Here is a 13,541-nt window from a genome sequence, read left to right on the forward strand (position 1 = left end):
CTGGAAAGCCAAAGCGCTCAATAAAGCCAGTAAGTTGGTACTTATCAAATCCGTGTTGAATAGTCTTCTGATTTATTATTTGAGCTTGTGTAAAATGCCGAAGGCTGTTGCAGAGAAGCTGATTTCATTGCAGAGAAGATTTCTATGGAGTAAGGAGGATGGGAGGAATGGTATGGCCTGGTTAAGTGGGAAGTGGTGCAGGCTCCTAAAAGATTAGGAGGGATGAGAGTGGGAGATGCTATGATTCGCAATACAGCTCTTCTGTTTAAGTGGTGATAGCAATTCTCTAAAGAGGAGTGTCCGTTGTGGAAGAAGGTGGTCTGCTCATGTTATAACTTGACTCCAAATGAGCTTCTATCCACCAAGGAATTGCTTAATCGGGGAGGTCCGTGGAAGGATATTTGTGAGTTACAGTTTAAGAATTAGGAAGTTAAGCAGAAGATGATTACTGGATTGTCTATGGAAGTGGGTGATGGGATACAAACTCATTTTTAGGAGGATGTTTGGATCCAGGGAGGTTCTTTGAAAGATCGTTTTTCAAGACTCTTCTCAGTTTCAAACCAAAGAGGATCAGTGATAGGGGATTGTGGGTTTTGGGATGGGTTAGTTTGGATATGGAACTTTCAATGGAGGCGAGAACTATTCCAATGGGAGTTGGATCTAGTGAACCAGCTTCACCATTCTTTGAGGCCAATCAAACTTGCATATGACAGAGAGGATAGAGTTGTGTGGAAGTATGATAAACAGGGTATTTTTTCTACTAACTCATTTGTGCAGGTGTTGTAGATGGAAATGATTCCGGAAGATATATCAAGCTACAACTTTACTAGGACAATTTAGAAAGGGCTTGTTCCACCTAGAGTGGAGTTATTTGCTTGGTTTGTATTGACTGACAGGGTCAATATGAAAGAGAGACTGAGTCGGTTTGGCGTTATCTACCAAGAAGATACTTTATGTGTTTTATGTAATAGAGGTGTTGAAACTAGTTACCTTTTGTTTCTTGGCTGTAGTTGTTCTTGGCAGGTATGGTGTGTTTGGATATCATATGTTGGAATGCATTGGGTCTGTCCGGGTACGGTGAAGGAGCATTTTTAAAGTTGGATTGAGATAACAAATATGAAGGAGGAATGCAAGAGATGGATGGTGTGCTTTTGCACGATCATTTGGAACATATGGTTGGAACGAAACTGGAAGATTTTTCAGAATAAAGGAAAAGGGGTTGAGGAGATTATCAATTTGTCTTTTTTGAGCTACAAGGAGTGGTTAGGTGCAGATCCCTTTTGTTATTGATGGCAATACCGGAGATGATAAGGGAATATTTACGTTTGTTTTTGTTGTTCATTTGTTTGCTTGTTTTGCCTATGTTGCTGTACTCTGTGCTCCACTAAAGTGTTGAGCTTTTCTTTAAAAAAAATGATAAAGTATTATTAATTATTTTACATATGTTATATATATTATAATCTGACTCTATCTCATCTAAGATCCCACTCCACTAAGCAAAAAACCCCATTCAACATCGGAGTTGTATTTACAAGTTTGGATAATATTGTCATCCCTATTAAAATTTCAAAAACTAAATTAAAATTTGCATACAAATTTGTAGACTAAATTGAGTATTATCTCAGGTAAACAATTAATTATTTCATCATAATTATGTTACCAGTTTTTTATTATATATATAACTTATATCTTAATAAATTATCACAATCATATATATTTTCATCTATGCTATATAACTAATAATTTTATGTATTCCTTATTTCACCAAATATTTTAATTTTAATTAGATTCTATAAACACTTCTTGTGAATAGAGGAGATTCTATAAACATAGAGTATGTCGTAATAGTGAAATAAATGTTTAGTTCAATTTGCTTAAACTTTTATAGTAGTTTATTATTAATTAAAAGAATAAAATACTTATCCAAACTAGCACCAAAATTTATTTAGTAAATGCAAGCGGCTAAACTTAGAGATTACTTACAAAGAAATTATAGGATAACACATTAAATAGTCTTTTAATATTATCAATGAGGATCAAACTTCATTGCAGGATCTATTTTTAATTACCATGAGATTTATTATAACACAAAATTGTTAGGGTTGCTTAAAATTAATAAATTATTGGTATTTTCTATTGGATTTTTTATTTTAATAAATAAATTAATTATAATAATTACCGAAATAAATAATTTAAAAAATATTTACCAAAATAAATATCCCTCTCTTATCTCGTTTACGAGATAAGACAGGTAGACGCAAAACGTGTCTCTCTCATTTACAGTGTAAACGAGATATACATTGTAAATGAGATATCTTTTAGCATGCAATTTAATAACTAAAATTTTTTATGTATTCTAATTGATCAAACATATTCATTTTAAAAAATTTTAAATTAAATTATGATCTAATTGAATTGATTTAAATTTGAAAAATAAAAATAACCGTTTGCCAATTGTTAGGAGAGACTGATGCGATAGTGGGGAGAAAATTGAAACGGGTATCTCTCACCTACATAGTGGGAGAATAACCGTTTCAAACTTTCAATTCTCTTCCCATTATCCCATCAACCATTTCGAGTATCAATTGATCAAACGTATCCATTTTTTAATCTCTTCTACCAACCTTTGTATGTACTAATTGAATGCTAAAAATTTGAATTATTGGTAATATTAATATTTTTTATTATTTTCAAATTTTTTTTAAAAAAAATACATGTATCTCGTTTACACTGTAAACAAGTTACATGCAAAATTATATCGTTTATAGTGTAAACGAGATAAGAAAGATATTTATTTCGGTAAATATTTTTTAAATTATTTATTTCGATAATTATTATAATTAATTTATTTATTAAAATAAAAAATCCATTTTCTATTTGGATTTTATTTACTTATAAAATAATTTTTTTATTTATAAAGAGTTCATTTGATATTTTAAAGACATTTTTAACCTAATAAACTTAAAGAATTTATCTAATTAGAGAGTGCTCCAAAATTATTATATTCAATATATATTAAAAAAGAAAATGATTAATTTTTTTTGTCAAAAAATGATTTGTGATCTAATACTCAAAACACTTGACTTTCCAAAATAAATTATTTTCTTATATATAATTATCTTTTAACAAACTGCATGGCATATTGAAACTTGAGAGAAATGGAATTTAATTATGGCGTAATAATTATTATTTTATTATTGTCACCTCCAACTCTATGAATGGATGGTAATGATAAGTTGCCTTTAGAAAGCCTTTATTTCCCAAAATGGGAAGTTAAGACAAAAGAAAATATCATGAACTAATGGACGTGGAGATGCTATCTACCATTCCAAATCACATCTACAACCACCGTCAATATTCTTACCAAAATCAATTCGATTTTTGTCTATTTTCACAAAGAATAAAATATTATTTATTTTAAAATAAAATATTTTAATTTTTAACTTTTTTATTTTAAAATAATATAATACTTCTATTAAAAATCTGTTAAATAATAAAAAAATTAATTTTATAAAAGTTTTATTTATAATTTATGAAAATTTTAAATTTTTACAAAATTTTTTTAATAATATATCCAACTATAATCACTATTATTACTATCTTTTTTTATTCTCATCATTATTACTTCTATTCCTATTATTTTTATATTTTTATTGTATAACCATATTTTATTATATTATTATCTCTTCTACTGTCATCATCACCAATACAAATAACATTAACATTAATGTTATTTTATTTCATTTTTTGTTCGATACTATTTTTTTCTTTTAAAAAGTCTTCATATTGTAATTAGTTTTTTTTTTCCTGCAACATCATTTTCAGAAAAAATAATTTTCGTCATTGTGTTTACAATATTATTTTTTTATTTTCTTTTATTATTTTTATCAAATTTTTATAATTATATTTTTTTCCTAAATTGTTTTATGAAAAAAAATAGAGTAAATGAGATTTTCATAATTTATTTTAGTTTATCATAGAATAAAATACAAAAATATTAATTTTTGTGTCTTATTTTTAATGTCCTATTTTATCATATTTTTAGAATCAAATGTAGCCGTCTCAAATTTAAATAAAACATATTTTCTGCATCTTTTTAAGGAAAAAGTATAAAAAAATTCAGATTTTGTGAAAATACTATAAAAAAATCTATTACAAAATCTTGTGCATATAGTATTTTTTTAGGAAAAATAAAATAAATATATAGAATAAAATAAATTTTTTTCTGAAATTTATTAAAATTTTTAAAAATATTTTTAAATTTTATTTTGTTTTAATTTTGTCTTTAAAATTTTCGATTTGCATCAAATATATCCATAACAGTTTAATTTTTAAAAAATTTAAAACCAATCTAACAATAATGCATGATAACTATGTCTAATTTATTTGTATCGAAGATTATTCTTTTAAAATTATTGCTGAATTGGTCCTAAATTTTTTTAAAAATTAACCGTCATGAATATATTTAATGCAAATAAAAACTTTTGAAATAAAATTAAAATAAAATAAAATTTAAAAATATTTTAAAAATTTTTAACAAATTTTAAAGATAAAAAAATATACTTTACTCAAACGTATATTGACAACTATCATCCAAAAAGAACATAGTACTTTTTTTTATCCGAAGAAAGCATGAAATAATTGATGCATAATGTATTGAGTCGTTAGTTTGTTGACAAAAGAAGCATTTGTCTTCATGCAAAGAAACTGACAAACTGTTATGAATTTGGGAACACAAATCTCTGCATATGACATGCTAAGAGTTAATTTAACAGCAAAACTTAACTAAATAAAAGAAACATATGGTAAATAGAAATAACAGGAAGTGACAGTTTGAGTTTCATTGATGTTACTGTTTTGAAAAGCTAAAAAAAAAAATCTACCACTTGTTACCTGAGAGGCTGTTTATCATAAGAATTTAATAGCAATGTAGTAACTCTAGAAGCATTTGTGGAAAAAATAAAGAATATCAATAATAATATCATATCATAAATAGAATAACTGCGCAATGGCAATTGAATTAAGAGCCAGGGACAAAAATAAGAAAAATAATTGTAAAAGATCTTGTTCTGTGATTGTGATTGTGATTATGGATGCATTGAAAAAGGCGTTGGATAATTAGGATTTAAGGTGTGGTACACGTGTCTCCCATGTATTCTCCCTCAGTTTCTTTGTAACCGAAATGCAAAAACAGAAGCTGAAACCTGACACATACAAAAACCATTCCCTTTCTTCCTTCCTTCCGCGACTAGTAACTATTTTCTATTTCGCATGTTTTCCTTGCACTTCTGGCTGCTCCATTCAACAACTATGCAAGTTTCATTTCTTCAGGTTACAATTTACACGCCATTCTCTTCTTTTTCTGCGTGTTTCCCGTTAAAGTATTTTTAATTCTCGTGATTTTTGGAATTTTATGGTTTAACATCAATACACCATAACATGCATGCATTTTTTCAATGTTCGCATTCATGTTATGCTGCCTCTGCAAATGCAATTTGCTGATTCTTGAAACTGTTTATAGGGTTCACATTTCACAGCGGTTGAATTGTTCTCGGGTGAAATTATTATGTTGCATGGGTTGTTTATGCGCTAATACCTGAATGCCTGAGTTCGTGGTTATGGATATGGAACCGTAATTGTTCATTTTTGAATTTGTGCCTATGGATATGGAGCCGTAATTGTTCACTTTTGAATTTCTGCCTATGGATATGGAGCCGTAATTTCTTATTTTTGAATTTGTGCATATGGATATGGAGCTGTAATTGTTTATTTTGATCCTATGGATCAAGAATTGATTAACGAGTCTATGAGATTGGGGGTTGTTGCTGAGGGTTTACAACTCCAAACTAAAGATGAGGAGCTTTCAATAAACCCCGAGAGCAACAAAATAATAAAACCCCAAGTTGACCACAATGACTCCTCCCATATCCCACCCCCAGAATGTAATGACGTTAGACAAGGTACTATGTCACGACTTCAGCATCCAATTCGTCTTTCCAGTGACGCTGATGATATGGTTGAAGAATTGACAGTGAGAAGTTGCAATGGTTCGAGCTTAGATATTGGAACACAGGGCAATCAAGGGCCTGCGTATAATACTCAGAGCCAAATGCAGCTAGCAAGTGATTCAGGAGTTGGAACTTTACTTCTTGGTGATACTGGGTGTAGAAACAGTGACCAAGCTTCCTCAAAAGTTATATCTAGATCAGGATTTGCTGAGTATTTTATTAAAAATACGATAAAGGGAAAGGATATTGTGTGTAAAAATTCATCTTCTATTGGCTTGACTGTTGAGTCTAGAGATCAGAATCTGATGAAGGCTGGCATTGGTACTCAGATGGATTCCAGTGTCCCGCTAAGCCCTGTCTCAACGACTGCAAAGTCTCCTTATAATGCTCCATTGCCAAGATCTCATGGGTCTGAATGTAATGGGGTCAGTTTAAGAGAATGGTTGAACGCTGGGCGACTCAAACGAAGCAAAGCAGAGTGTTTGAGTATATTTAGAAAGATTGTAGATTTGGTGGATGGCTCACACTCTCAGGGGTTTGCATTGCGCAACCTGAACCCGTCTTATATTAAAGTGTTACCATCAAACCAGGTTATCTACCTTGGGTTACAGAAACATATGTTAGATAATGGTGCAAATTCAGAAGTTCTTCAGTTACGAAGTTCCTCTATTCGAAAAAGGATGTCAGAGCAGGAAACATCTCCCTCTCATGATGCATGGTTAAAGAAACAAAAATTTAATGAGTATGTGAGAGGTGTTGGTGATCGGAGTCAGTGCGCTTCAAGGCCTGACTTGTATCTTCAAATTACTGTTGATAGCAAAGTTGGTGCAGCTGGATCAAAAGATTATCACAACCAATATAAGTGTGTCCAATTTCCGAAACATAATATTTGGAAAGTGCCTAGCGTCCCTGACATATCCAATGGAGGTCTACTGCAGTTGATTTCTTTGAATGAAAGATCAGAAGATAAGTGGTATAAAAGTCCCGATGGAGGCTGTACGACATCAGCAAATATCTACTCTCTGGGTGTTCTCTTTTTTGAGGTGTGTGACCTAATTGATTTTACCCGCATTATTATTTAGATGCATTCTGCATGCACCCATCTTTACATGACTTTTACTTCCAGCCTATAACGTTGTTTCATTGCATATTGGTAAAACAAATGGTGTTGGTATGTTTTAATCTTTCCAATCAATAAATATACTTTCAATAAATAAAAGAAGGAGAAATTCAATCCACAATATGTTTTGACAGACCATTGAATGCTATTATAATATATTTATGAAATACTAATTCTCAATCAACTTTTAAATGAAGCAGTTTAGTAGCCTAAGTAAATATGACATCATTAACTAATATAGCTTATACCTTTCAGTTGCTCAGTCAATTTGACTCTGAAGGATCCCATATTGCAGCAATGTCTGATCTTCATCTTAGGATTCTACCTCAGGCTTTCCTGTCAGAAAATCCTCTGGAAGCCGGATTTTGTCTTTGGCTGTTGCATCCTGAGTCATCATCACGTCCAACAACACGGTAATGCTGAGATCATTTAGTTATCAGATTCACTGCCGCTAATATTACAAGTCAAAATGATTTTACCAGTGTCGAAATGATTTCTAGATCAGTTTGTTCTTCAAAGAATGTTTCCTCCATTGTGTTCTGTTCTGTGAAATATTTATCTTCTTTTACAACATGGAGGGTATTCTCTTGTCTGTCCTAGTTCTATATCTACCATACACTACAATGATATTCTAAGTTGTAGTTACTGTGGCATGACAGGGAGATACTACGATCTGAAGTATTTAATGGAATTCAGGAGGTTTATAGTGAAAAATTATTATTAGATTTTGACAAAGCAGAAGCACAATCGGAATTGTTATTGCATTTCCTCATCTTGTTAAAAGAGGAGAGGCAAAAGAATGCGTTCAAACTGGAAGAAGTCACCAGATTCTTGGAATCAGATATAGAAGAGGTGGTGAGGGGACATAGCTCTGGAAAATACTTGGTTTCTGCTGGCTTGCATAACGATATATCTTGCCATAATGAGAGTTCATCTCTCAACAAAAAACCTTCATGTTCAGAATCAGTATCCCCTGCATGCCCAATCTCTAATGCAAACCAAATGAGAGTCATAAGAAATATGTGCCAGCTTGAAAATGCTTATGTTTCAATGAGATCTAAAATTCAGATTCCTGAAACAGATGCTGCAACTCACCCAGATAAAGATATACCAAGAGATAGGTTTGTGGCACAAAGAGGCAAGGAACAAGATAAAAAAACAGATTCTTTAGGAGCCTTTTTTGATGGTTTTTGCAAGTATCTACGTTATAGCAAGTTTGAGGAGCGGAGTATATTGAGAAATTCAGATATTAACAGTCTTGGAAATGTAATTTGCTCTCTAAGTTTTGATAGGGATGAAGAGTACTTCGCTGCTGCTGGGGTATCAAAGAAAATAAAAATTTATGAGTTCAGCTCACTTTTCAATGACTTAGCTGAAATCCATTATCCTGTAGTTGAGATGTCAAATGAATCAAAGTTCAGTTGTGTATGCTGGAATAGCTACATCAGGAACTATCTTGCCTCCACAGACTACGATGGCGTTGTTAAGGTTTGTATGTACAGCACATTATAAACCATTGGAGCTATTCTCTCCATCAGTTACTTTGTGACATATGCAGTTGGGACTCAATATTCAATAGCTTACCTTGTAGTGGTTTACTAAGTCTTTGACTTGAATTTTGGCCTAAAACTGCTCTAAAAGGTGAGTTTATATATCCTTAAAAATGGGGGCTGAAATATTCACCTGTTTATATTAAAACTTCTATTAAAAACTCATCCCATAGATTCTCACTCCCATTCTAAGGGATATATGGCTAATTATAACGGCAGAAAACGCTTATAATTTTCTCAAGAGTTGATTATTCTAAAACCTTTCTAGATTCTGTCTGTTGGATGTAAAAATAGATTCTCAACTTTTTTTTGAATAGTTTCCATGTCCGACATAATTGGATCGGTTGCTAACTTCTTTAGCACAATACTTTTTGCATTGAGAATGGTATTTATCAGGTGTCATTGGGGCTCATTTTGTAGAGTTTGTCATATCAATTAAATAATATTACTGGTCTTGTTCAGAGGCCGAAAATGCATCATCTATACGAAATGACATTTTTATCACTATGTTGTATTACAATAATGACTGGCTAACATTTTGTTCACTTAAACTAAGAAAGAATTCATCACTCTCACCGAAAGAAAAGAGAACATCCTTGGAAAATGACATCGATTTTAACCTAAAAGCTAAAAATACGATCATTTCTTGATGTTTGGTCTGTTCTAATTTCTAAAATTACTCATAGCATTGCATAACTGGATGCATTTTCAGCTATGGGATGGTATTACAGGTCAAGGGTTTGCTCACTTCACTGAACATGAAAAGAGGGCATGGTCTGTTGATTTCTCTCCGGCATACCCTACAAAATTTGCTAGTGGGAGTGATGATTGTTCTGTGAAGCTGTGGAGTATCAATGAGGTAAGCTTTTTAGCACTGATACAAAGGCTAAGGGCAGACATGCTTAAACTCTGGATGAGCACATTTTGCTTGACGGAAAATCAATTGTTTAAAATAAAATAAGGTTAGAAAGTAAATGATGGTTGCTTTTCCTCTTGATTATTGCACCGTTATGACATTTATGTCTCTGAAACTGACTATAATCAAAATCTTGATACTAAACATAAAAACTAAATCATGATTTATAAATTTTTTCCTAAAAATTTAGGAATTCTTGATTTTCATATGAACCCTGTTTGATATTAGGAACATACTGACTATGAAAGGGTTAGCTTTTACTTTCCCAGCAATATGGTGGAAGCCACTAGGTTATATTATTTGAGGATTTTCTATTTAAAAAATGATTATATAGTCCTGATTATAAGTAGCTATGCTGGTGTGATAGTCCTGTCTTTCTAGATTGTATGGACAGATTGTATCCTCAAGCTATATAGCAAAAACTACACCGGAGCTTTCCACATATTGATCATGAGCTAATATGAAGGAAAACTTATCTTGCAGAGAAACTGTGTAGGCACAATCCAGAATGTTGCGAATGTCTGCTGTGTTCAATTCTCTGCTTATTCATCTAATTTACTGGCCTTTGGATCTGCAAATTACTTGACTTATTGCTATGATCTTCGCAATCTTAGAAGCCCCTTGTGTGTGTTGGCTGGCCATCATAAAGCTGTAAGCTATGTCAAATTTTTGGACTCTGTAACACTTGTTTCTTCATCAACCGACAATACATTAAAGATCTGGGATCTCAACAAAACCTCTCCTGTGGGTCCTTCTACTAATGCTTGCAGCTTAACCTTGTCAGGGCATACCAATCAGAAGGTTTGGTTTTGAATTTAACAGCTTTGATTGTTAAATATGAAATCCAGTTAGCATTTGCCCAAAACCTTCTTTGGTTGCTGTTATGCGCAATCCCAAAGGCTGCATGTCTTAAATTTGACATAATTTGCATTAAGTTGTCCCTTTTTTGAAAAAAATGTTTACTTTAGTTGGTTGGCTCAAATTTTTCACCTTCTGCTTTTACAGAATTTCGTGGGTTTATCGGTTGCTGATGGATATATTGCATGTGGCTCTGAAACAAATGAGGTATTATATTACTTTTGGTTGTAACGTGATAGATTCACTATAGCTTACCGGAACAAAAATGTCAATCAAATTAGTGATTTAGCAATTTGCTATTTTAGTTCCACAAAGACTACAAAAGAAAAATGTAACCACATAAACACAAATATACACCTAGAATCCTCCTACAATTTGGTATACATGTTGTTTATGCACAAATTTGTGATATCTACGACTTGCAATTTCATAATTTGTGATGAGAATAAGAGCAGTTCAAACATCTGTGCATAAGCTTAAGGACATCTATATATACCTTTGTTGATAATGTATACTTTTGTTGCATTGCAGGTTTATGCCTACTATAAATCTCTTCCCCAGCAAATCACATCACACAAGTTTGGGTCCGTGGATCCCATTAATGGTAAAAAGACTTATGATGACTATGGCCATTTTGTTTCAAGTGTGTGCTGGAAAGGGAAATCAGACATGGTTATTGCGGCCAATTCAAGTGGGTGTATAAAAGTGTTACAGATTGTGTGAAGGAAAGTCAACTTGATGATGGCTCTGTTTGTGCAGCCCGGTGTGAGCCATGATTGGATGGGGAAACAAGTCACAATCTAATGCAAATTTTCTAATATGAAGGTTGGATTCAACAGGATGTAGAAGTTAAGGCTTTAAACCAAAACTGTTTGGCATTTGCAGAAAGACCTGTTACACAGATTTAGACATGGGCAATTGGGCATGGCAGGAGTTGCTTGTAATTTATAAGTTGAGGAATATAGCTAGCTACTATCGATATGAAGAGGACTAGCTACAAACGCTAACATTTGAAAGCAAAGAACCTTGAAATTTCTATTTAGCTTTGCCCGGACTTGTATATATTACATTAACGTTGTAGTCGGACGTCGTTAGATTTTTTGTTGCTATACAAATGTCATCTTATCACAGTACTTTTTTCTTTCATAAGGATTGGGGGATACTCTTTAAATTAATTAGTTGCGTTCGTTTTTTTAATGTCAGGTAGAAACTAGGAGCTTGTTTAAAAATCATTTAATACGATGATTGTAGTGATTATTGTTCTTGGTGTGAAGCATTAACACTGTAGTGTCAGCATTTGCTTCCACAAGAAATGGCAATGAACTAATTGAAGCCATTGGTAGCGATGATGATCAGAGAGAGAGTAAGAATAATTTCGGATGAGGTGCGGTGAAAAGGATGGAGACTCAAACGGTGGTTTATTTCTCCGGGAGTGGTGAGAATACAGATGAACCATAGAATGGGAAGAAAAATGGTGGTTGTGAATGGGATGAAAACCGTGAGAAGAGTAACAAAAAAAGAAAATATAAATAAAAGAGAAAGGGTTCAAACAAAAACAACACACTGATGAGGAACAATGGTGTTAATAATTGATGTAAAACGATGATGATGATGTTGAGAATTTTGGACGAGAATGTTATTGTGGCCTCGTGATTTGTGCATATTCTTTCATATCATTTAATCAACAAATATATTTATTATTTAGAATAAATAGCCATTTTTTATTATTAAAAATTTGACAACCGACAAAATTATTAACGAAAAAATTAAATTGATATTGTATCCATACAAATTTAGTATCGTTTGACAAAAATATTCTATTGTTAAATTTAAAATTAACTTTGTTAAAAATTTTATAAAATTTTAAAAATAACATTTTTATCCCCTTTTCACATCCATTTTCTGAATAAGAACCAAAATCCACCTTAATAATTCAATTCCTCATTCTCACCCTAGGGATGATAACACCACCCGAACTTGCGGGTACTCACCCCGCCCTTATTTGTTCGGAGCAGGTAATTACCCACCCCACACCAGGGCAGATTTTTAGCGGAGCGGATTCTTAGGCAGGACGGAACGAGGTAGGGCTGGGTTTAGGTACTATCCGTCCCGGTATATATATAATATATAATTTTAATATATAATATGTGTAATATATGTAAAATAATTAGTAAAATAATTAATAATATTGTATCATATTTAAAATTTTACTTTAATTTATATTATGTATGTGATGATCGTTATATAAATTTTGAAATGTAATTTTATTTATTAGATTTTAATAATTATAGGGGCGGGGCGGGTATCCGCGAGGGCCGGTTAGGGTTCAACCTTTTACTACCCGCGGGTAGGAGCGGGGCGGATTTTATGCGGGTTATTGTAGGGTGGGGCGGGATCAGGTAGAGCAAAACTCCGCCCCGTTGCCACCCGTATGACTCACTCTCACCCTCACCCTCACCTCCATAAATCTCCCTCACTCATTTGAATCAACTCAAGCATACACTTACAAAGCAACTCACCACTTCGTCAAACTAAAAAGCAACTTTTCATATTTCTCTCTCTATCAAAAAGCAAATATCTAGCTTGATTTTCATGGATTTATTCCAAAAAAAAAACTGAAAGAATTAGAAAAAAATCAAATGATAAACTCAGCACAAGTTGGAGGCAAAGCTGTTAAGTTCTAAGAACTAAAAATAGTGAAATAAGAGAAAAAAATAACCCTCAATGAGTAGGACCAACCCTCAATGTATTATATTCACATCTCCATCCCCACTTTAACACGAAACCAGTCCAAAATACTAAATTTGGTGAAAAAAACACACAACAGTTAGCTGTTGGTGGCAACAATGAAACAATCATCAACAAAAAAGAGCAAAGAGGCGAGAAGGAGCAATCGGCGGTGAGGCAGTCAACGACGAGATGAGATGGAGACGAGCAGGAATAATTAATGACGAAGTTGGAAATGAGAATTTGAGGACAATGCTGGTGAAAAGGAGTAGATTTGGAAGAAATGACGCTGGCGTCGATGATTTGGAGGCGTCAGAGGTGACTAGAGATGGTTGAGCCAGCTGAGAGTGGCGTGCGAGGGA

General features: G+C 32.7%; 1 protein-coding gene across 2 annotated transcripts; it reads left to right on the forward strand.

Moving 5' to 3' along the window:
* The first annotated feature begins 5,003 nt into the window (after nucleotides 1-5,003).
* On the forward strand, nucleotides 5,004-11,598 carry LOC112732465 (protein SPA1-RELATED 2). Of its 2 annotated transcripts, none has more exons than XM_025781212.3 (8): nucleotides 5,004-5,331; nucleotides 5,522-7,051; nucleotides 7,384-7,541; nucleotides 7,788-8,616; nucleotides 9,391-9,537; nucleotides 10,078-10,395; nucleotides 10,600-10,659; nucleotides 10,984-11,598. In XM_025781212.3, the coding sequence occupies exons 2-8, from the start codon at nucleotides 5,780-5,782 to the stop codon at nucleotides 11,173-11,175; spliced, it is 2,976 nt and encodes a 991-aa protein (XP_025636997.1). In that variant the 5' UTR covers nucleotides 5,004-5,331; nucleotides 5,522-5,779; the 3' UTR covers nucleotides 11,176-11,598. The 2 variants fall into 2 exon arrangements, 1 of the variants encoding a protein (XP_025636997.1); XR_011869844.1 differs by having other exon boundaries at nucleotides 5,090-5,331; nucleotides 9,365-9,537.
* Nucleotides 11,599-13,541: the final 1,943 nt, after the last annotated feature.

Source organism: Arachis hypogaea, chromosome 13 (genome assembly GCF_003086295.3).
Source record: "Arachis hypogaea cultivar Tifrunner chromosome 13, arahy.Tifrunner.gnm2.J5K5, whole genome shotgun sequence".
NCBI classification, from domain to species: domain Eukaryota; kingdom Viridiplantae; phylum Streptophyta; class Magnoliopsida; order Fabales; family Fabaceae; genus Arachis; species Arachis hypogaea.